The 25316-nt window shown below is 42.9% G+C and overlaps 1 protein-coding gene across 2 annotated transcripts in view; it reads left to right on the top strand.

The window, feature by feature from the left end:
- The window catches only part of fbxw7 (F-box and WD repeat domain containing 7), a 147944-nt gene extending 123415 nt beyond the window's left edge, over positions 1–24529 (top strand). For both annotated transcript variants that reach the window (XM_071923391.2, XM_071923393.2), the window contains 10 exons: positions 4810–4892; positions 6536–6677; positions 10239–10373; positions 12017–12140; positions 12291–12415; positions 13149–13262; positions 19147–19328; positions 20792–21017; positions 22186–22396; positions 23963–24529. In XM_071923391.2, coding sequence (XP_071779492.1) covers positions 4810–4892; positions 6536–6677; positions 10239–10373; positions 12017–12140; positions 12291–12415; positions 13149–13262; positions 19147–19328; positions 20792–21017; positions 22186–22396; positions 23963–24231 — 1611 coding nt within the window. In that variant the 3' untranslated portion in view covers positions 24232–24529. The remainder of the gene's footprint in view (positions 1–4809; positions 4893–6535; positions 6678–10238; positions 10374–12016; positions 12141–12290; positions 12416–13148; positions 13263–19146; positions 19329–20791; positions 21018–22185; positions 22397–23962) is intronic.
- The last annotated feature ends 787 nt before the right edge of the window (positions 24530–25316 follow it).

Here is a 25316-nt window from a genome sequence, read left to right as displayed (position 1 = left end):
GCATTCTTTAATCCGTAGTAACTTTTGTGTAAATAAATACCACCGCCGGGATTCAAGGCTAATCACAGAATTGTGATTTGTAAATGGGTTAAGCCACGTTTCTACAAAACAGAAGCACTGCTGTGACACTTTTGCGGTTATTTTAATTTTGTAATACGGGATAAAACGTGTTCCACGCTACGTTTCTGAATTGTTCGTTTTAAAAATGCCTTGAAAAGCCATTCAGTCTCAACGCTGAGTCGATGTGCTCTCTGCACCTGTACATCACACCGATCAGTGTGGTCCTCCCATTGACACAACCTGCTAGTTGACGCTATACCCGGTTTATTGTAATACGAACACACATAGACGACGGATATCACATTGATTTAGGTTATTTATAATGCAGACTTCACTATTCAAAATATATGTGAGGAGGAGAGCAGCACGCCCCCTGCAATCCTTCGCAGTTTGCAGCGCTATTATGCTTCTACATTATGCAGTGGTTATCTTGTACTGACCAAGTGACTGCTAAGATTCATGTATGTGATCTTGTGCGTTGCCTGTTGGAGTTGCCTATTCCTGACATTGTGCACTTGCCTGAGGCTTCAGCCACAGATAATGGGTCACTGTGTCAGACTGTGTGAGGTAGAATATCCTCAAGGATGTTGGATGGATTATGCTGGATGCCAGCCAGAAATTAATGCTAGGATGAAATATGAGTAGATTGTTTATGTATTGGGAAAACATATATATATATATATATATATATATATATATATATATTGGTTGTAATGCAAAGGAATCAAATTGGACAAAGTAAATCATTAAGATGAAGCGAGTTGGATTGGACGAAGCATATTCCCTAGTATTATACCATAAATTCCTAATAAAGTCTGTTACGGTGAACCTGCCCCTCCCATGTCCACAGCTGTATAATTGTGTTTAAATGTACAGTATACAGTATACACTAGTAGCCTATGTAGTGTTAAACCCTATATTCAAGTAGTCACTATTCATTGAATGAAAATTCCATCCTTAATCAATGTATATTTTGTACAGGGAGTTGAATTGTCCCTCATTTGCATTCTCATTCCATTTTGGGTTTGTGCTCATACTGTAGCATATCAGTATTTTGAAGTCAGTCCCTAGAGCTTGTATTCATTGGAATTCTTTATGCTACTCTTCGCTTATAAAGGCAGAAATTAAAACACAAAGACATAACCCAGTTTATGCGTTTTGATTTTAGAAAATTGATCTGGAGAACTCCTATCCTCCACAATGACCTGTTCTTGAATGTAAAATGTTTCTGCTTCTCTAGAAATGCTGATTTCACATGATGAAATTATTTCATGGTTGCTCAACAGTATTTGAATAATGGGGCTAGGATGAGAATCATTATTCAAATGACTGATGCTTAAGGATGTAGTCTCCATTTCAACGAGTCAACACATTACATCAGAGTGATTGCTGTCTTTAAAATATCATTAACTCTACATCCATCTGTCCTCTGCTCTTGGCCAGATAGGGAAGCTTGAAGAAGTTGAGCACCATTTGACTGATTAATAGTGCTTTACAAACAAAACATTCTCCTCTCGTCTCTGGTTACCTTTTCCCAGACTGAAACACTAGAGGCTGGTTACACTGTTTTTTTGTTGTTTTTTTGACGCCTGTGCTTAGTTGGAGGTTTCCTCTCTGCGTCTTACACACAGACACACAGAGGCACACACTCATAGCCAGCACTCCCATTCTCTCTTTCTTGCTCTCCCTCTCCCTCTCCCTCTCTCTCTCTCTCTCTCTCTCTCTCTCTCTCTCTCTCTCTCTCTCTCTCTCTCTCTCTCTCTCTCTCTCTCTCTCTCTCTCTCTCTCTCTCTCTCTCTCTCTCTCTCTCTCTCTCTCTCACATACACACACACTCTTATACACACAAACGCACACACCCATACATTCATGCCCACACCCAGACTCTCCTTAGTTACTGAACTGCCATTGCAGTGAGATCATTGCTTTGAGAACAAGGGAGTTGGTGGAGTTGGAGAATGGGATCTCAACAAGCAGGAATATCCTATAAACCCTCACCCACTTCCTTAACATAAAAAAAGCTCTATCTGCCAGATATTTTAGATTTACACTTGATGGAATATATGCTGCATATTTGTCTAGCTCTTGAAAACATTTGGACTACATTTATGTGTATGTTGCTTCTTGTATTGGATTTCTCAATTCCAGTGTTTTTCTTCCCCTGCTTAAATTTCCCTCATGATTTACTCAAGGTTTTTCATGACACTGGCTCTTCTCATGAAGCTCTCTGCATGTGGTCCTTAGTACCAGTGCAGCTCCTCTCTAGAGCACATAGACATGGTTTCATTCATTTCTCTGTGATAGATCACAAGTCCCTGGTCACATCACAGCCCCCAGTGTCCACAGGACATCAAACTTAAATCTGTAGGTTTTGATAACCTGCAGTACAGGTTGGTTGGACTAGTCATGTGTACACGCATCTGTCAAGTCAGATTGTGGTTCCCAGTTTGTCAGTTGTTTACTGCATTGATTTTTTTAGTCCACATTAAATTTGGTGGTACGCTATTGTTATCACAGACGTGGTTGCAGTTGTCCTAATATTGGGTTAAGCATTCAGTGTTTCAATATGTTGGCAACAAAATAAATATTTCACATTATGAGCTGCTGTTCTTGGTTCAGCATTGCCTTGCCATATGAATGTTATTCTGAACACCCCTATGTGGTAATGATGATGAAAAAACTGAGAGGACAAATGTGATGGTCAGGCCATACGCCTCCACACTCGCCAAAACACAGCAATAAACAAAAACACACATCTCAAGGAGAGGCATGTAATCATGTCACCCTGAAATCACACAATATATGCAAAGTAAATTCACCTTCAAAGCCATGTCACCAGTGCTCCTCCCTTGCATAGAGTACAATGCAGTCAGTGCATAAATGTATCAAAAGCGCATTGTTGGCATCAAAAACTGTTTTCATTTAAATGTGGTTCTGGGCCCCTTGCAGCAGGCCATTAGGAGGCTGTATAATGGCAGGACAGAAGCAAGTCCCCCTAGAAATTTTCCAAAACAGGTTGTCTCATGCCGCACAACAGGCAGGAGTAGAAGGGTAAACAAACTGCTGCTGGATAGTTTTGACAAAGACCTGCATGGATTTCAATGGTCTGTTCTACAAGTAATGCAAAACAACCGTGTGGACAAAATTGTTATAGTGTAGGAATAGATCACCAATGTGCATAATGCATGGCAACATCTATTTTGTTTGTCAAAATGTAGCCTAGCCTATACTGCAGGAGCGCACTGCTTTGGTCAAGCCTTTAGTGACTTGCTTCCAGCTCATCAATATTTACCAGTAAAACGGAACATTTGACTGGAGACTAATCCCTACATCAGGGTCTCAAATAACACCCCGCCATTTCTGAATGTTGTTTTTTTTAAATATTTGGTTAATATTTGCACTGTAGTGATGTGCCTGCAGCTGTTTTGGCACAGATGGAGTGTTGAGAGGACAGGCTGTCTCTGTGTGTAGGATCAGTGGCTTCACTTCAGACTGAAACTATAGGACCATGATCAAATCCAGCTTAGCTTTTGGTTTCATATAAAGCATCTTTTATTAATCAGAGAATATGGTCAGTCTGTCACGTATCTTTTATTTTGTCCAGACACTTTAATTCAGGGTTCGGTTAGTCTATTTACTCATGAGGGACTGGCACTGAGATGGCGATCACTTGCATGTGCGGGAGGAACCCTGGCTAGAGTGGCGGGCACGGGATGAAGAAATCCGGCTCGCACAGACCCCTACACAGAGTCCTTTGTTTACACAATTGGGTAGTCGGTAACAGGGTTCTAGCTTGGCATCGGTGCAGGAGAGTGTGTTTGGGATAGGGGGTTGTGTGCTGTGCACACATGCATGTCTGCTCGAAGAAAGAGAACGGTAAAGAATGGAGCTGCTCTATTTTTCTTCCCCAAGCATCAATATAAATCAAACTGTCCTCTCTGCCAAAGACTGCAGTCTGTGCCCAACCGGAACAAGCCTTGCTTACTACTGCATGGTTATTTTGTGTGCGTGTATGCAGTGTGTTTGAAGTTTTGGGTGCACACATTTGGCCATGTGTATATGAACGTTCACTTCTGTATATCTTGGGATGTCTGGGTGTTCGCTGATGTCGGCCCTCACCTGTCATGTGCCTCCAATGTGGACTGTAATCAGAATAAAACTTATGAGTGTAAAACAAGCTAGTGCACCTCCTTTGTATCCTGCTACCTTGTAACATTCAGTTCCTATATCTACAGACATGTCATATTCTAATTCATGGTGGAAAATGTTAAAACGTGGCAACACTATATATTCAGGTTTAATGTCCTATTTACTTAAATCTGTTGACAAGAGTTTGCTGGGATTTGGTGTATTTTAAAATGTTGAATTTTGAGACATAATGCTAATAGAAGCTGTATCTATTGTCAAAGCAGATCTCTGCTTCTGCAGTGCCAGTTCTTCAAAGCGCCATTCCCATGCATATTCTCAAATTCTCATTTGCTTCTCGAGAGCTGGCTTATCACTTATGAGCGAGGTGACTGTGTTCTCTGTTTTTGAAAGAAAGTAATCAGGAGAGAGTGAGTAAATACGATGAATTATACAACACACGCCAGAACTGCCATCTCAAACCAAATTCTGTGTGGCATACATCTGCACACTTGTATTTACTTTTCAGAGGGATGCTGTGTAGAAGCTGGGGTTCTATGTTGGTTGTTTTGCTGTGATGGTCTCTAATGTTTTTCCTTTTCTCTCCTCTCTCTTTGACTTGCAGATGAAGAGAAAGTTGGACCATGGCCCCGAGGTCCGATCTTTCCCTTCTGGAAAAAAGCCCTGCAAAGGCCCTGAGTATTCAAGGTAAAAGAACTGACATTCCACCCATTTGATCCTCCAACTGCACAAAGGAGACATGCCGACTTCTAAAGTCTTCGCTTTTCCTGTCCTGCAATGTCCCGCTTTTTCCCCCACATTGGGCCAGAAGAGAGTAATTGAAATTGACCCTTGAAAGCCTTAATCTCCTTGCTTTAAAGTGCATTACACACATAGATCAGCCTATCATGGAATGAAATCAAAGGATATGAACAAAGATGGCATATCTACTATCCTCATAGATGAGGAATTAAATAGAATGATGATAAATGATTGTGCACATCATGGTATTATATCAGCAACATCTAGTCGGCAGTCCCAGATGTTCTTCAAACCCTGAATATTTAATGCATGTATTCACATGAAGACACACAATCCCATGAAGACACATGAAAATATTCTGACTGAACACAGCCACTTCACGGGCAACACTGGCGTGTAATTGGCCCTGTCTCAGCTTCCTATCCCATTAAAGATGAATCCATTAAGAAATAGATTCCGGCTTCCCATTCTCCTGCCAGCAAGCAGAATCAGAAGTACTGAGGTTGCCCACTGGTTGCTTTCTCTCGCTGCCCCTACATTGCAAGAGCACACGGGTGCCTTTTGAAGTCCTGTGCTGCCCTTCAGATCCTGTTTCTTGCGAGAGGGGAGGCCAACACTGAACAGAGATCTTTGGAATTGTGCATACTTTGTAGTCTGAGCCAAAAGATTATCTCAAGAGCATCTTAAAGGAAATATCTGTTGTTGAGGTTTTTCCTTATCTTTGTCGTTTCAGTGTGTACCGTGTGACTTGAGACATGCAACTCAAATCCGCTTTTCCTTTTGCTACTCACAGGATGCCGTTCAGTTTGAAACTCAATTAAATATGATATTTAAAGATATCCTTGTTGGTCTCAAGCCACAATCTATCGATGCAAACTGAAGTTTCTATTTTATTACTAGATGCCTTGTTCCAATTAGACCATAACTGGTAATATGTCCCCAGAGCATACATTTTTGAATTATGTAAGAATAATATAGTTACTGTCAGTGCTGATGGCAAGAAATGGCGTCTTGACTATCTAAATTAAAGAGATCTTGACCTAAATTATAACAATATAGCCATGTAATTGGAAATAGCCTGTGTACAATGAAAAAAGAATAAGGCTAAAGAAGGAAATGACCCAAAACACCACTATTTTTGTTTTAATTTGGTTCGCAGAATAAATTGCCTTCAGCTGGAGTTCTTATTATTAAATCAATAATGAGCAAGGAATGCTTCTAGTGTCAGAGAAATTCTGGTATCAAAAGAGTCCAGCTTTAAAAATCCAGCTGCCCAGTATTTGCTCTTTCAGTGATCCCACAAGACAGTTCTTTCCATTGTCATTTTAATTGGTAGTGGAAATATCTGCAAAAGTTTTTGCAGAATTGCACCTTGTCTATATAAATGTCCCTAAATACTGTGTTAATACCCATTGTTTTTGTCCTCATTAATATTATATCCTCAAAATTTCTCTAATCTTTCTCTCGGAAAGCAGTTCTTTCACATCCTACTGCTAGTGTCTGCTGTATTTTTTTTTGTAATAATCTCATGACATTCTTGATTTGTCCCTCCAAGGTGAATAATTTTATGTTTTTTCTATAAATTGCAGCCCAACAGGAATCGTCCCATGCCCAGCCACACCCACCACATTTGGTCACATCAGAGCAGTCAATGGTCAGGGGCAACAGAGACGGCGCATCACCTCAATCCAGCCACCCACGGGTCTTCAAGAATGGCTCCGAATATTTCAGGTGAGTTCTCCACCGCGCAGCAGTGTTTCCTCCTCCTCTGTCCATTCCTCCTCTCCCATGGGCGGCTCTGAGCCCTCGAGCAAAAGCTCATCAAAAAGCAGATGTTGTGCCCAATCAATGTTCACTTAGTCTCAGAGATAATTGCTGCCTTGTTGTTCTGGCCCACCACATTACCATAGGCACTGTAGCGTGGAATTGGAATTAGCCCTACCTGTTCAGACTAAAAAGCAGAGTTCCCAGATTGCATTTTTCTACCACAGCCTTATGATCTATTTTCAAAGTTGAACAGATGTTGTCCTCTGTGATCCTCTAAAGCCCACTAGTGTTTTATAGCAGGAAGTTCATGACAACATTTAGTTTCCTCATCAAAGGGTGCTGCAGTATGGTTTGAGTTTGTACTGGATTTGGAGCTCCACCTTGCTGTTTCTTTCAGTGTATTGTCCAAGGATAGCAGTGCAGACTTGGGGTCCGTTGAGAAGTCACTTTGGGTTTGTGATGAGCAACGTTGAAGAGAGAAAATTGTGAAAAGTTTCTGACTTTCAGACAGTTCAGCAACTTTGTAGGGTATGGTCATTAATTTGACCCTGTCCTCGTGTAATATTTTAGGCAGCTGTCAGACTATTAGCGCAGTATACAATCACACCGCTTCAGTGACCGTAGGTGTAAGGTTGGATGTCAAACTTAGGCTCATATGTCACAGCATGGAGGTTTTAAATATGACAAAACAAACTGAGTCCTTTAGCTGAACCCATGAATGATAATGATGTGATAATGTATTTAGATGTTTATGTTTGGGACAGTGAAAAATTCAGAATCGTACCTATTGTCCAAAAAATGTTAACCATGAACCCCACAAGTTTGTCTTTTCTGGCTTTTGATGAGGCAACAAAGACCTGTTAGGCTTTGGTCAGGTGAGTCTGTGGAATTTAAAGACCTGGATCTGTTTTGACATTGATAATTTTGAGTTCATGAGTAAACTTAAAGGAAACAGTTGCTTTTTAATTGAATTAGCCCATTCTGTAATAAAGCTGCCCTATTTATGCAAGTTAGTGTGTGTATGTGTGTGTGTGTGCGCGTGTGTGTGTGTGTAGTCGGCTTTGTATCTGAAACAACTGTACCAGTCATAAATATAATCTTTTGGAAAATAGATGGGAATAAATTATAGCTTTGCTCTTTGCCTTAAAAGCATTGTGTACAAGATAATGGCTCCTTAAATGCAACGAAATGTCAAGACCTCATTGGCAGCTTGCGCAAGGGCTTAGTCAGCGAATCTCTCGTGTTTGCCTGGCTAACTTTCTCTCCGTCTCTAATTTGGTGAATGAAGCAGCTTTCTGATGTTATGGAATTATGTTTCTTGTGATTAGAGCAACAGTGTCTATAGAAACACAAACTGAAAAGGCCAAATTTTTCATTTTTAGACTAATGATTCCAGGAGTCTGAGCAATTCATGAAGATAGCATTTTTATTGCTTTAAAGAGACCAAAGTCATTATCATTGAACTGCTGGGTCTGCCTGTGACAACTGTGTGTTTTCAACCAGTCCTCAGCCCACTGTCTTTAATCTGACAACCCAGGCAGCTACAGGCAGCCAAACCTCAAACATACATTCTATACATTCCCCAATCCAGTCCTTGCCTGTAGGCCATAAAGCATGTGAGAAGTCAAAGCTGCTCCAAAGCAGCATCGCTACAAAGAATGTTTTGCCCATTTTTGTAAAATCTTAAACAAGTTTTGTCTGATTGAATTTAGGGATGGGAATTTTAACAGTTGCCACTGATGTTAAGTGAATATAAGTTGAGCCTCGTAGTCTATTAGTCTCTCTATTGACACCAATGTGTAGGCCACTGGTCGCCAAATGGTTAAATCCCAGCCTATCATGAAGCCTTAACAATCTATATAATTGAGTAAAATAATACGTTGGTTGACTTGAGCTTATACTTGCAGTCCAAACTCCTTATTTAGTACTGAGCTTGATTTAAACAACAATACAAGGCCAATCAGGTACCACTGGCATAGAAGGATTTTGCCATTGCCTCCTCAGTGTCTTTGTAGCTCAACTTGACTATACTTGCTGCAGGCAATTTGATTTGGGAGCAAAACAGAATGTTTTTTAACTTTAGGCACAATGCTTCTGTGATCTGTATTCAGAGTGGCAGTCTTTCTGAGGGCTGAGAAAAGCAATTTCAAAAGTATCAAATTAAACGGGCAATTGCTACAAATAGTTCACATATTCCCTGAATGTCTGAGTGAGAGTATTATATCAACAGTAATCAACAGCCCATCATAATGGTTAGTCACACAGTAGAGTAGCCAGCCTGATTACCCTACATGTCCATGTATCAGCACTATAATGACAGGTATTAACTTTGTCTGCATCACACCCAGTTGTTTGGGGTTGTTGAAAGTCATTCTGGGAAATTAGTGAAATCACTAACTGAAATAGACGAGGCAGGTTGAGGAGAAGTTGGTACACCAAAAAAGTTAATTAAGACAGTTCATCACAAAATAATTCTGAAATGAATTGAACATCAGAAACTGATATCTAGTGCAAGAGTATACAAAGGTGGATTTTTTGTTTAGCTGTAGACTCTAGAATAACATCCAGCAGCAGCCTGCAATACTTGCAGCCCCGTAGGGATCCATTAATGGAAAAAGTCTGAAACTTTTAAGAAACTAATTTTCTTAAAAGTTCAATGGGAAAATAATCACAACCCTTTAAGCCAATGCCAAATTAGAGAGAGGCAAGAGATATATTTAAAATAATAAAGAAACACCAAGTACAAAGAAGAGTTGGCAAGTAAATTGATGAATGTAGTTTAACAGACTGGTAATTTCATGGTCTGCTAGAAGGTTAACTAGTAGCGTAAACAAATAATCATTCCCATCCCTGGTTGGGAATTGTCAGCCTGTGTTTTCATGATGCTGTTTGAACCAATGTGCTAATAATCTGTGGCATAAACAATGATGCAACTCATAAGTAAGTAGCCATTGACTGATCCTCCTTATGGCAGGGAGCAGGGAGTTGTTTGAACCCCCTGATTACCTTCAGAGCCAGCACCTCTGGCGAGAGCTTTTAGCTGCCAAATTACAGGTGGCTTGCATGCGCCACATTTTCCATCCAGCCTTATAGCCTGTAATCATTGTTAGAGTTCTGTGCTCCTTCACAGGAAAACAACTGTTATGCTGCTAGGTCCAACAAAGTGCCGTCCTACAGCCAGATTTAAACAGCAACTGAATATTCATCCAGGAGAAATCCCCCCACAGAGCTGTAATGACATACTTGATAGAGGCTGGTTCTTGATGTGTAAATGACCCTTTAATGTGTTGGCAGCCAGAGAAGGGCAGGTGCCTCAGGCAGCTCACTGCTGTGGAAAGAACATAGTATACACACAGGCACATTAACGTGTTACAGATGCAGTGACACCCACCTTTGCATTTTAGGATTCAAGGCCGTGTCTTTCCAAGGCACTCCACACAAAGTATGTGTAGAGATCAAACTTGCACAAGCACACTTAATATTTTATATTCCTTCTTACCCGTTCCTCTGTCCTGGGTGTTCCAGAGCTGGACTGGCCCAGAGAAGCTGCTGGCGCTGGATGAGTTGATTGACAGCTGCGAGCCCACACAAGTCAAGCACATGATGCAGGTGATCGAGCCACAGTTTCAGCGAGACTTCATCTCCCTGCTGCCCAAAGAGGTGAGTTCCTGAATCCCCTTCTCTGTTTTCAGCCCACTCCTTCCTCTCTCTTGTCTGCCTTCTCCCCTTCCTCTTCCATACCTCTTTTCTCCTGCCCCAAACTCCCATGGGAATCCTTTGTGGGTGATTTCTGAATGATTGTTTCTGAATGAGCATGGCTCATAGAGACATAGTGTCCTGTCCAGCCCTTCTCCTGTCCCTGTCAGCTGCCACAGCATTCAAGGGAAACAAACAACATCTCTAGTAGGTGTTTTTTCTACACTGACTGAGTGACAACACAGACATTCTGTGGCATTGGTGCGCCACATAAGGGATTCTTCCAAACCATCCTCGATCCACCATACTTGGTAGCTCTGATCGAACGCTTAACACCTTGCCTCTGTCTCGTAGGTGTGGGGATGAGGGGGACATGTGTACAGCAAGGGGAATGGAGGAGAAGAGTGGAGAGTGAGGGAGTGCTATGTGAGGTTTAATGGTGTCAGTAGCACCGCTTGCTCCAAGGCCAAATCCTAACATCTGAGATAATGTGTGTTCAGACTAGGATATGGGAGAGGCCTAAGCTCTCTCCTTTCATTTTGTTTCCCCTTTGCTGTTTTTCCTTTTTCCATCTTGTTCATTCTGCCTCCATTCGTTTGATAATCCCACCCCCCCCCTCTTTCTAACAGAGCTGCTGGAGGTATATTGGGTGGGGTTGGCAGAGTAAAGTAATTTCAACAGGACAATCCTCAGGGCTATAGTATAGATATGGTTGAAATGGAGACTATTGGAGAGATTGTGCACTCGGTTATGTAACTGGCTCAAGAAGCAATCATTGACTCTTGAAATGTCCTCAAGCCCTGCTAATGACCAGTGGCTTACACAGGCTTTCAGGTGATTGAAATGTCTCAGGGTTTGGGATGGGTCTTGTATGGGGCAAGTGAGTCATACTAAAACTAAACTGTAAAACATGAAAACCTACAGGGGGAAGACAAAATAATGTAAAAACCTAACAATACATGAAAATCAAGTACCTAATAAGGAATACGGCCACCCTTAGCTGTCAAAACGGCTTCAGTCCTCCTCGGAATGCCGTCATACATGTCCTGAACTATGTAACATGTGATATTGGACAAGATGGAAAAGCCTTTGGTTCTTTGAGAGATGGAGGTGGAAATCTACTTTGCACTCTGTTGCTCGCACTCTTCAGGCCATATTACTTTTTGCTCAGGGATCCAGGTTTTGTGCTCCTTACAAAAGCTTATGCATCTTTGTGCGCTGACCTTGGGTTTCAAAATGACGTTAATACCAGCTTTGTGAAACTCCCAGTCTTCACTTTTTGTTAAGACTGTGTCACAGAGGTGTAATTTTTGAGGCCATAATTTTGTGGTATTTAGCAACTACCCTATTTGTCCATCTATCCCTGTCAGTGAGGTTCAAGTTGCAAACACTGTTGCTGTTTTCTAGTGCAGTTTTGTCCGTGTTTGGCATATGTTGTCATAATTTTCTGTTCATTTTGTAATTGTGATTGATATATTCACTTAAAAAGTCCTTTTTCATGTGGTGTTTTTGTTATTTGTCCCACCCCCTGTAGTAAATAATGGGGTCTCTTTCTCTTACCCTCTCCATTTACACCTCTCACATTCCTCCTCCTCGTCTTTCAACAGCTGGCTTTGTATGTGCTGTCATTCCTGGAACCGAAGGACCTCCTCCAAGCAGCCCAGACGTGTCGCTACTGGCGCATCCTAGCAGAAGACAACCTGCTGTGGAGGGAGAAATGCAGGGAAGAGGGTGAGTCTTAAGTCTCTGCAACAGATGCAGGCAGCCAACATGTAGTCGGCCAATAGGAGCATTCTGAAACTACCAAGGACATACTCGATAAATCCTAGATTTGTGCTCTCCGTAACCTACAGTCTTATGAGCTTCCTTCTCTCTCAACAGGCATCGATGAGCCTCTGTCTCTCAAGAAGAAGAAAATTGTCACTCACAGCCCCTGGAAGAGTGCCTACATCAGGCAACACAGGATAGACACTAACTGGAGGAGAGGGGACCTCAAATCACCCAAGGTAGTCTTTTCTTCAAACTTAAATTCAGTCCATTCCCCGCAACTTGGCCTCAGTACATCTCATCAGCCCACTTGATACTAAGCTATTACAGATTTGGTATGAAATGGCTTTGAATTAAAGAAAACCAGACTGTTCGATAAGGCTCTGAAGTGTTGAGTTGAGGAAAGCAAGTGATGGGTCAGTTCCATGCCCGACAGTATGGTTTGGAATTATAATTGAGCTGCAGCACAGGATGGCCTCATTCCTCCTCTCTTTTAAACTAAAGACTCCATCTGTCTTGTGCCTGTTCAGAAGTTTTCCATAAAGCATGACTAGCATGGTAGAGTGAATCCTTAATGGGCCTTGTACGCTTTTGCTCATTTTGAAACGGCCGCAGGTTTTTCTGGACTGCCGCTGATATAAATTTGGTTACTGTGCTCTTCATACTCCTTTGCATATGCAGTGTGGTCTGTCATTTGCTGAGGTAGCAGTCCTGTGACCCAGTACTAGCCAGCAGAGATTACACACACACACACATTCGCATGCAGCTCAGTTGAAAGAGCTGTGTACACCTGCAGCACTTGATGACATTTGCCTCTCATCTCCTCATTCCTTTGATGTATAAAGCACCGCAGACTTGTCATTGTCCACCTCAGTTCTTGACATTTGCTTTGTTATTCTGCGTCCACCCATCTATTTCCCCCTTTTGCATGTCCTTCTCACTGCACCTCTCTTTATCTGTCCCCTCGCAAAGGTGCTGAAAGGTCACGATGACCATGTGATCACCTGCCTCCAATTCTGTGGCAACCGCATCGTCAGCGGCTCTGACGACAACACGCTCAAGGTCTGGTCGGCCGTCACAGGAAAGGTAAGAGTTAACTATCTTTCTAACTCCTGCTTTCTCCCCTAGTCTTAATGGCTTAGTTTTCCACTGCATCTTTGGAGTTATTGTACAGTCAGATGTTAATGGACTGTAGGCATGCTATTCAGTTTCTAAGAGGTTCATTAAACTTCATGAATTTTTCAGACTTATTGATCAGGAATTGGAAGAGGAGGAGTTGTCTCGATTATTGCATGCTTTACTCAGTAGTCCAGATTTGTAATAAAGAATACCAGTGATTCTTATTTGTACCATGTTGTACATTCAAGGATAGATACAAACACAAGGAACTGCTGCCTCCCAGCACCTCACTGTTCATTCGTGTGACACCCCCCTGACCTGATGGTTATTGATTGCGGACATTAGCTCTGCCACATAAAACCATCCTGGCAAGACTCCATTTTGTCCTCTATTCTTTCCCGTTACATTTAGCCATTTTGCAGAGCCATGACTTGCTACACAGCGCAGGTCCGCAAGCACTGTTAGTATTCATAGCTGAGGCTGATGCAGTGACACAAACCTTGTGCTGCAGCTTTATGGTGTGTGTTAGAAAGTAAGGCGTTGGTTGTAGTGTGGTGTTCAAGAAAGGTTCACAGATCCTAATTAATCACCATGCTTCCATGTCCCTGTGTTGGACTTCATTTTCACTGGAGTTCTTATTGAAATTCTTCAGTACACAGTTCTTGCACATTTCTCTTTTCCACTCTATCTTCCTTGCATTTTTAAGTGCAAGTAAATTGGATAAGACTGGGACCACAGCACAGCTGTGATCACGCTACTTCATTTGGCAAAAATAAAACTAGGTTGAAAGAAAAGCCCTGAGAGAAATGGATATTCTGCATGATCACACCGCAGTAAGTTCCTCTTTCTATTGGACACGATAGACCAAAGAGGGAAGACATGAGCTTCCTTTTCATTGCTGCAAAGGCTCACTCTTACAGATAGTAACGTTGGCATCCAGCCAAGCAGTGATTACACGCATATCAGTCACAGCATTTGCTGATCTGAACAGATCTTGCCAAGGTCATCTGATAGGCATGGAACACGGATTGGCTCTCCTTCACGGTACGGCTAATATCTGGATGACAAGTCGTTGAGTTACAGCTGCAGTGGCTCCATATTGGGTTGTGTAGGTCAGAACATCTGTGATGAGTCACATCACCAGCAGGCTGAACTGCTGTTCTGCTACCACCCTGCGTTCAGCCTGGCATCACGGTCACACAGTGTATGCATGCTTTTTGCAGTACGAAATCTGCCATAGAATTGTATGTTTACGAATAGTTGTGAGTGGAAGAAGAGATAAGCCTAAATCAGTTTCTGTGTGGGGACTGTAGTCAGAGCACATCCCACGGTGGATCTCTCGGCATCCCTCGGCAGGCCTTTACAGACCCTCAGTGATCTCTAGGCGTAACACAGGAGGGTTTTCTGACGGCCCTTGGATGCTTCTGGTGGTGATACCCCCCCTTCCACACACACACACACACACACACACACACACATCCTTTCCTCTTCTCCTTGTATTGTAAATAGCCAAGATGTTTGCAAAATATGTACACCATACCGTTCCTTTTTAAAAGCGATTTGTTTGACCTTGGTGTGTCTGTCTGTTACCTCTCAGCATTCCACTCCAAGGCCCAGCTTAAGCGGCGTAAACCCCCAGCCTCACTGAGAGCTCAGGGCAGCCATTTCCTCCCAGCTCTCAGCAGCCAGCGCCTGAACTAAGGGCTTACTCACAAATGGATCGATAAGAGATATCAAGACAATGATAATCAGAGTTGAGGAACACTCATTTCAGTTTCCAAAGTGCCACCTTTTAATTTGTTGGGGCTACACCAAAACTCTTTTCATTTCAGTTTTCCTTCCTCCGTCCTTCAACACCCACAAGGTCTGAAAACATCATCTGTTTGGATTTGGGTCATTTTTCAGTCATACTGCGATTCAGTAATGAGTTGCGAGAAGAATTTACATTACTAGGGCAAATTGGCTCATAGTCCATCTTTTTCTCCAGCTCACACACTCGGAGATCAGCAGTTAATTTTGTCCTTTTTTTTAGAGGAAAGATTTGAAATGCTGTTTGGTCTGCCTGCACTGTAGGTAGAGGAATTAAATGGATATGATGCGAAGGGAGAATGGTCACAGAGTAGGTAGACAGATTGTGCCAAAGGATAGGGGAGGAGTAACACACTTGTTCTAGGCCACATGTGCTCTCCTCCCTCCGAAACCGTGTGTTCAGCCTCCTCAATTTACAGCCTTCAAAAACATTGTCCCGTGTTGGGACAAAGTAGACTGAATTAGTGTAGCGATGTTCCCTCTTACATTATCCTCCACCCAACGCGAGCATCTCTAAATAGTGCTAAAATGATGATGCTAACAGGAACATAACAGATGTTGTTTGTATGAAATGTTTTATGAATCTTTCCAATTTCCCTTTTTCAGTCCAAGAGGATTTGTTAGGGGTGGTGCATTTTTTAGAATCACTGGGCGTTTTTTTTTATTTTTGTTGTTTTTTATAGCTCTGAGAACAAAATGTTCTGTTATGTCAACAAAGGCACATGTCTGGGTTTTTAGGCCTGTTTACATGGACGTGGCTCGCATTTTGTTCATTTTCATCCAGCATTTCTCAATTACAGTTAATCTCCATCATTTGTCAAATTGTTTTATGTTATTTAGCATTAGACTACAATTTAGTCTCGCAAAAGGTTCAGTAAACACTAAGACGGAGTTGTTATTGTTCTATTTGTGTTACCAGTTATCCTTATTTGCTTATTACTTTGTTATAGGGAAGTATAGTGAATTACACCTTTGATGTGAGGCAATCAGAAAATGATTGTATGGGCACAGGATTTGTAAATGCTGTGCTCACCTACTAAAGAACTGAGCTGTTGCTTGGCAGTTGTGTTCAGATTATTACATTAGAGATTGAACAAACACTGAAAAGTTTGAAATGAAAGTGACATGAGAGCATCTGTCGAAGTTCGCTTGCACAGTTCAGGTTGGTGGATTGGAGGAATTCCATAGGGCTTGTTTGCCTGCTGCAGCAGCTGTTGCTTAGCGAATACTTTGCGGCACTGTCTTTACCTGGTGGACCTTTGTCTTTACATGTCCTCCAGCTTCAGTGAAAGATGTCACGCTTCCATCCACACACACACACACACACGCACACAACTCATTGCTTCAAAGGCGGCTGCCTGCTGCTTAACAGAGCGGCACACGTCCTTGGTGGTGCCAGTCAACAGTAGTCTCAGCTGTCAGGCAGATCTAAGGTGGCAGGACGGTGGACTCCTGCTATTGTATCCAGGGAAGGGCGTCCTCTGCCAGATGCTCTAACTGCATGGATACCCAGCTCACCTTCTCCTCATTGTGGTTAATCGTATGGGAAGCTCCAGAGATTAGAGATTGCTTATGGTGCGCTGCACAGAATGAGAATATTGACCATCTGATCAAACATTGGGAAATTAAACCCATTAAGCTTGCTTATTGCATTGTTAATTGTTAAATTAAGTTGGTGAATGCTAAATATCATTTGTATGTGTGGGTGCACGTGCAAGCACTTATGTTTAGATCTTCGCCCACTAGTGATCCCATTATTGTATTTCCATACTAATCCCTTTTTCTGCGGAGTGGATGTTGTCAGCGGAGGGAAGCTATCTGTGCATATAATATGACATGGCATCAGCATGTCCGTGTACTCACATCAAATCACTAGTACAAGGAATGCACAGGTCATGATATTAGTCGGGAAAAAGGGCAAACTGTTCTGTCATGGGCCGGTAACTCACACAGAGCTAGGAATGCCTTTGGTCTTATCTAATTTAATTTCTCTCTTATTCCACCGTGAGATGCAACTCAATTACATGCAGAGACCTTAGTTAGTTTCTAACTCGATTACAGAAAAAGCATACTAAGAGAAAAACTTTCACATGAGGCGTCCTGGTGGCTCAATTCGCTAAGGTGCATACTGTGTACCTGCAACGTCCCGGGTTAAAATATGGCTTAGGACCTTTGTTGCATATGATCCTCTCTCTCTCTCTCTCTCTCTCTCTCTCTCTCCCCCATCGAACCTACTGTAAAACTGACACATAAATCCAAAATATGTTTAAGACAAACAAGAGAAACGCTGTTCCATGAATAGTTCCTTAAGCGTGCCTAATGTAGATTGGACTGTAGCCTGGATCGTCAAAGCTCTGAGAGTCGTGCAGTCTGGTTTGTGTCCCGACTAATGATATCTAAGTAGCCGGCTTGTAATTGTCCATTTTGTAATCATGCAGTGTGTCTATAATAATGTAATGGCTTGACATTTCCTGGGTTCGTTTTTTTTTTTTAACTTTCGCAAAGTATCAGCTCCATACATCTTTAGCCTCATTGACCTTATCTCTTGTATTTTTTTCTGATAAGGCCAGAGAATTTTTTGTTTTGGTCCAGAGCTCCATGGCTAGTATAGCAGGATATTCTCCCACCATTTTAAATGAAATCCTTAAATGAACAGAGAGTGCAATGAAAATAAAACGCATTGTAACAAACCCTCGTGTTCAAAAAAAGTCCTTCACAGGTTCATGAAAAGAATGCTAATCTTCTTTCAGTGCCAAGGACTGTGTTATTTTATATTTGTTCCACAGACAGATAAAGACTGCTAAGCCCTTCATTTCAGATATTCTCTCCTCCCACGCAGTGTGTGAGTAGGCTCTAATCACATACTGTGATTCCCATTCTTGGAACACCAACCACTGGCTTCGTTTCACTGGAAAAATCTTGCATCCTAAGAGTATGATTACAACATGCTGCAGGTCTGCAACGGAGTGGCACACAAGAGTGGGCAATGTCTGCTGCAAATACATTGTGAATGAGGATGCATGTTTGTGTCAGAACGTCATAAATAATACCGATATATTATGATAATCCATCAGTCGACTTAGTATCACAAATTTACCATGCATGGTGCCATATTTTGAGACTGGGGCTAATTCCCTGATGTTATGCTAGCTGCCATATTACCTCGCCTACTCTCCATACTACTGTAACAAAGCTGTGAAAAGGGACCAGCATGATAAAACAAGAGACACTTTAACGCTGTAGTGAGGTTGACAGTGAGGTCATGTCACATTGGCCCACAGTTAATGAAGTGATTCTCTTTATCACAGGGGGGGGAGAGAGAGAGAGAGAGAGAGAGAGAGAGAGGGGGAAAAGAGAGGCTGCAGCTCCATCTTCCTTATTCAGTCCCTGCAATAAAAACCTCTTGCCCTGCTCTGCCGCTGACTGCTCAACGGCTTATCAGCTGCAGTCAGGGGGTCACATGTTGTACACCTCAGCGACACGCTGCATTCCGAACCTGACATTACCGTAGCAGCCGTCAGCAGCCACTTCCCCAGCTTGGTCCCCCTCTCCGAAGAATTTTAATTGAATGCGTTTAGGATAATTAAATCGAGGTACAAATGAGAGAAACTGTGGAGGCGCAAATTCAATTGATCAGAAAGATTTCCATAACTGCCGTAATCAATACCTAATCTACCATGCCTAATGAGGAGGAATGGGTCAGTTTCTTTATTGAAGGCAGTTGTCCGCCCCCTCTGCAAAAAGAATGAATAGGCCTCTCTTCTTCTACAGATAAGTAAAAGCAATTATAAAAGCCGGAGAAAGGTCAGAAAGATATTTTGTCCTCATACAGCAGCAGAAGGTATGGATGGACTCAGTATTCTTTCCCCTCAGGTCACAGCAATTTCATTTTACTTGTCTTTTTTTCCCGAATGTGAATGGGAGGGGGTCATACAGTAAAGCCTCGGAAGGACGATTTTCTGGTTTCTTTTACTCAATTTTTAGACGTATGAATGAAATGTCTTCAAAACCAATGACATAGTCTTCCTTGTCATCGTTGCAGTGTCTGCGGACGTTGGTGGGCCACACGGGGGGCGTGTGGTCATCCCAGATGCGGGACAACATTATCATCAGCGGCTCCACTGACCGCACACTCAAGGTCTGGAACGCAGAGACAGGAGAATGTATCCACACCCTCTATGGGCATACCTCAACAGTGCGCTGCATGCACCTACACGAGAAAAGGTACGGGGCAAGCTTATCACATTTGTTATTGGAGCTGGGTACAATTTTAAAAAAATCTGTGTAGTATTTATTGTGCCACGGTGTTTCTGACATGATGCAAAACTAGCTAATACCATCCACTGGACATGTGCACCATGCTAGTTAGTAGGGCTTAACAATATTGACAAAAAATCTAATTGCAATTATTTGACAGAATATTGCAATTGCGATTTAAGTTTTTTTTGTCATTCATTTTTTAGAACTTTAAAATTGTTTAAAGAAAAGTGATTTCGTTAAAAAAAAAAAAAGTCAGTGTGCAGGATTTACTTGTTGTTTACTTGAGTTTGAGTATGATGAAAGGTTTTCACCAAAAAATTACCTAGAGCACAAAAATACCTTGTTTAGAAATCCAGTTATAAATCCAGTTCATGTTGCGATTTGGAATTTTTTTTAATTTATTTATTTTTTATTAATTGTTCAGCTGTACTGTTAGATTAGCTAACTACTGCTACCAATAATTTTGGGCCACAACAGTAAGTTGATCAAAGAGCTTACTTGCAAAAATGTCAGCGTCTTCCTCTTCTTCGTCTTCCATATGCTGTATTATTATTAGACTCATAACGCGTGACTTTACAGCAACCCTAGCAAGCAAAAAGAGCAGGGTTTGCAACATTATAAGAGAGGACAGGATCTCTTATGAAGTGTGCGTATGGCCTCATGGTGACTGAATAGACCCTGTGAGCCAGACTTAAGTGAACTGCTGCTCACTCATTCACTCAGTACTACACTCTGGAGACTCTAGTGCTCTTTTCGCCTTAGGGCCCACCAAGGTTTTGTGTAGCATTTGATTACTCACTCAGCGGAAACACTGCGAGCTGCAGGCTGATGGGGAATAACATGTTGGAGATTTGCAACTATGTAGCACTGCAAGGCACTTCATAAATAAAGAGTATGTTCTGGGTTTTTTTTTGTTTGTTTTGTTTTTTGTTATGTATATATATGACTTTCTTTTTTCCATTCTGGTTGAAGACACCGCTCGAGGGCCACAGGTTAAGTAAAAGAGGTGTGTTTTCCGGAGTGTTTTTGTACATGCAAGTACGAACATGAATATGAGACTGTCAAAGTCAAAGTGAGGAGGCAACAAATGCTTCCACCTGCCTCATTATTCTTCCACTGCAACTGTCATCGTGTGAATGAGAGGTAGAGCAGACTATTGAATTTAATCTTGCGAAATGGATGACTGGAGGGAGACATTCCTTCCATGGGAACGTGTAGCTCAACATAAAGAGTCCTATTGAATTCTGTGGCAACCGTTAGAGCCGTCTGCCACAGTGAATACAATTATCTGTGTCAAATGTCACACCCAGCATCATACATTAAACCATCAGACTAACATTGTCTATTAAAACCTAGCGCTGTGCCACTGCAGGACTAGAAGTATCTGACCTGCTGTCTGTGTGTTTGTGTTTGTGTGTCTGTCTCAGGGTGGTCAGTGGCTCTCGTGACGCCACCCTGCGCGTGTGGGACATCGAGACAGGCCAGTGTTTACACGTCCTCATGGGCCACGTGGCCGCAGTGCGCTGTGTGCAGTACGACGGGCGGCGGGTGGTCAGCGGTGCCTATGACTTCATGGTCAAAGTCTGGGACCCCGAGACGGAGACCTGCCTCCACACACTGCAGGGCCACACCAACAGAGTCTACTCATTACAGGTGGGTGATTTCATACACACATTCATTCGTCTGTATCCAAGACACCCAAGTAGGTTGAAGTAGACGCATTATTTGTCGATTGGATTGGATTTGTACACCAGCTGAGTCTATCCAGTCGTTTACTAATAAACCCCAACAAGGCCACTCAAGATTAAATTAACGTCTGAATCTGTTCTCCACACTGCAGCGCAACCATTTGTTTACATTAATTGTTAGATAGAAATACTGTATTGTGTAAATGGTACAGTATTGTTACTTGTCATTGCTTTTTTTATATGATGTGTCGTATGTTTCTATACCTGCCTGCAAACCAATTGCCTGGGATTAAATAAAGAACTGAACTATTTACAGTCTTCATTAATATGTACAACAGGGGTCTCATTTCTGTACAGTATAATGTGGCCATGAATCTCGGAAAGTGAGCCTCATTGGATATGAACAGCTATTCATAAAGCATTCACTCTTTGTGACTTGAAATGCCACTCGTTGTGCTAAGCCAGTTGCCTTGCCAACCTGGCGGGCAAAAAGCCATAAACAAGTCAATCTATATTGTTTGCACTAAGGTGTTTTGTCTTTTTTTTTCTTTCCCATGTTTTTATATCGTTCTGTATTTTAGATTGTATCCTGTAAACAGACGTGTGTGTCTGTGTTTTATGTGCATACAGAACCAAAGTGTGAAGAAATTAATGAATTCCTCTGTCCTCTACGATGTCCCCTCGCCCACTCTGTGTGATGACAGTGCACTTTAGCTGGTGCCATCACCCTCAGAGAGGAGACTATTTACTGCACAGATAGATGGGTTCTCTACAGTATTGCATTGTGAGGCTTTTCAAGTATTGGTGTTCTGGTATTGGACGTGGATATGGAAAACTGGTTTCACAGATCAATAAAATTCATTACTTTCAATGAGTTCAATCGAAAGCCTATGAATAGAAACAATATGATTCCATTTTGCTGTGTGGATAGAAATGACAGCATTCATAGCATCCACCGTACAAGTCCGGGTTAAGCCGAGATTTGCTATTATCCTCAGTTGGCAACTTGCTTTACAGCTGGTCAATAGAAATAAATTTCACCATCATTCAGTTTGTCTAGAAACTGACTAGGCACCATCTGAATGGAGAGTAAAGTGTCGTGGGCTGAACTCGTTATCCTCTCTGCCTTCCAGTTTGATGGGATTCATGTGGTGAGCGGCTCGTTGGACACGTCTATAAGGGTCTGGGACGTGGAGACGGGCAACTGCATCCACACGCTGACGGGGCACCAGTCGCTCACCAGTGGCATGGAGCTCAAGGACAACATCCTGGTCTCAGGCAATGCTGACTCCACTGTCAAGATCTGGGACATCAAGACGGGCCAGTGCCTGCAGACACTGCAAGGTGAGTCCACCAAACCAGAAACCCTCTGACGTAGGCCCTGTTGAAAAAATCTCAAAAATAGAATCGGAGTCAATAAAACAAAACATCACCAAAGAAAGCGCATAAGTAGCCTGAGAAATGACAGGACCCGGCTTGAAGCAGTCCACTGAAAACACAGGCTAGAATGTCTTAATGATCCACTTGGCTGTGCATGTCAATGGAGCCAACACCTTGTGGGCCCGATAGTCCAGATAGTCTCATTTTCTTTGTCTCGTGTTTAAATAGTTTTAACTCCCATTAGCAGGACTGGTGCCTCACAGGAAGGTTGGAAATCTTTGCTGAATAGCAGCAGCAACCACCAGTGCCCCACCCCAAAAAAGCCCTCATTAGCAAACTACAACCCTGTATTCTGGTTCTACAATCACAACACACACCCCGTGGAACAAAGGGACGCCCCAGTGAGAGCACGAAGAAAGAGAGAGAGGGAGGGAGGGCGGAGGATGGAAAGGGAGGGATCAGGGGGAGGGGGGGTGTCTGTCTTGTGAAGAGGGGGGGTGTGACTAGGGGGTATGGCTGGTACACAGAGAAGGGATGAGGGTTGGGGAATTTTGAAGGTCACATAATTAGGTCAGTGGGCAATTTCTGCCATTCATTAGTGTGTTTTGATAAGACAATAGGCCAACGACAGGGCGCTCACTGTCAGCCGAGGTACTGGGAGTATAGGTAATGACAGAGCAGGCTGCTTTGTTGTGGAAATGTAGAGCGGGGAGGGAGGGAGAGTTGCGGAGATGTTGGGGGTTGGTGCAGGAACAGTGTTATATGCTTGTGTAAATGCATAGCCTTTGAACTAACCAGAGAGAAACGGCAAAGAGATGAAAGCTTGTTTGAACACTGATGTTAAGATTTCAACAAAAAGCCAATTTTTCTCTGCAAATGGATTGTGAAAGTAGAATGAAATTAAAGATGTCTGAATAAAATAGCTGCTATAGCAACCTTGGTGAAAGCAGTTCGTCTGCCACCACTTGATTCTGCGCTTGTTTGTATTTGCATAGCCCTAATTGATTTAATTAAGATATCATTTTCATGCCCTAAGGGAAATCTTTAGTCACTGCACACATACAGTTACAAATAAAGGCGTTTCAGCGAAGGCAGGAGCAGCCGTCGTCTTCACTCCAAATGCGGGCTCCTGCCAGTTGTCAGCACACACACATAAAAACACCAACACACTTGTACTGTGCCAGCTGTAGGTCTACTGTAGCTAGTTAGCCAGTGTGACAGTGACAGGCCTTAGACCTGGCATCGTATTGCTGCCCATCATGAGCTTACCTATAGCAGGCAAGCCGTATTCCACTGGCTTAACGGCTCCAGAACTACGAGAGCTGAGAGTTTCCGTCTCATCTCACAAGCTCACAGCTGTTTTTCTTTCCGTTTTGACTCTGTAGCATGTTCTTCCTGCCACTACTCTCCTTCCCACTACCTTGCTCAATCTCTCATTCGCTTCGTCACAAACCCATCCTGTCCTACCTTTGCCTCACGTTGCCTCACGTTACATTTCACTGACTCCTCTCTTTTTTTGTGCGTCTCCAGGTCCCCACAAGCACCAGAGCGCCGTGACGTGCCTGCAATTCAACAAGAACTTTGTCATTACCAGCTCGGACGATGGCACAGTCAAACTGTGGGACCTGAAGACGGGCGAGTTTATCCGCAACCTGGTGACTCTGGAGAGCGGCGGCAGCGGCGGTGTGGTGTGGCGCATCCGGGCCTCCAACACCAAGCTGGTGTGCGCGGTGGGCAGCCGCAACGGCACCGAGGAGACCAAGCTGCTGGTGCTGGACTTTGACGTGGACATGAAGTGAGAGGGGGGGGGGAACGAGAGAGAGCGAACAGCAGAGAGGAAGGAACGGAGAGGGAATGGGAGACGAGGCACCTAGAAACCAGAGGGCCGAGGCCCGGAACTCTTCACCCAAACACTCACAAGAGCTCCTTTCGCTAATACCTACAACCACCACCACTACCAATGGGCTATCCTGTCCTCTACCATCAGTATCTTCCCCGTCCCCTTTGGGCAAATGTTACTGACAAAGCCACAGACCCACACATCTGTCCGGCCCCTGCTTTTGACCCCTGAGGTGGAGTCAGATGGGGTTGGGCTGGATACTGGGGGAGGGAGGGAGGGGGGGGGGACTGGTCTGCCCGTTGATACGCTGGGAGAAGGAAGAGAAGGAGGGGAAGGACTGACTCATCCACAAAAGAGAAGACTGAACTCTTTTGAAGTGACTCTCCACCCTTGCAGTTGGGGGGCAGCTTCGCACAGAGACTTGTTCGCTCAAGCCTGACAGTCAGATGTTGAGATGTATAGAGATATATTATTTTTTAAACCCCCCTCCCCACCCGTGCACACACACACACACACACACTCATGGCCAACTGTTAAATGGAGAACGTTGACCATAGTACATAGTACGCAAGGAAAAGATTGAGTGGGGGGGGGGGACATTATATGAGGAAAGTGGAGAGATTTTAAAGATGAATTTCCACACACAGTTTTACCTAGACAAAGAGCTGCTTGATGTAGAGAGGAGAAAGTGGGGAAAGACGATTGGCTTCCAAACCGGGAGGCTTCAGCCTATAATCAGGCTCTTTTCTTGTCACTCCAGTTCCGTTCTTATTGTTCTTATTGGTTTCTGTAGTTTGATTTCTTCACAATGTCACACACAAACACAACTGTGAATTTCAATTCCTTTTGAACGTTCAGTTTATCATAAGGAAGGGGTTCCTTTTTTGTTTTTTTGTTCTTTTTTTTTTGCTCACCGTTGCCAACAGCAACAAATCCCAGTATTAGAACCTGCTCTGTTTAGGTTTGCTGTCATTATCTCACCACAAGGGTTTTTTTTTGTCTTCTTATTTGAGTTGTTTGTTCTTCCTTTCTATTTTCTACATA

Source organism: Centroberyx gerrardi, chromosome 3 (genome assembly GCF_048128805.1).
Source record: "Centroberyx gerrardi isolate f3 chromosome 3, fCenGer3.hap1.cur.20231027, whole genome shotgun sequence".
Lineage (NCBI taxonomy): Eukaryota > Metazoa > Chordata > Actinopteri > Beryciformes > Berycidae > Centroberyx > Centroberyx gerrardi.
This window is presented reverse-complemented; position numbering and strand designations above follow the sequence as displayed.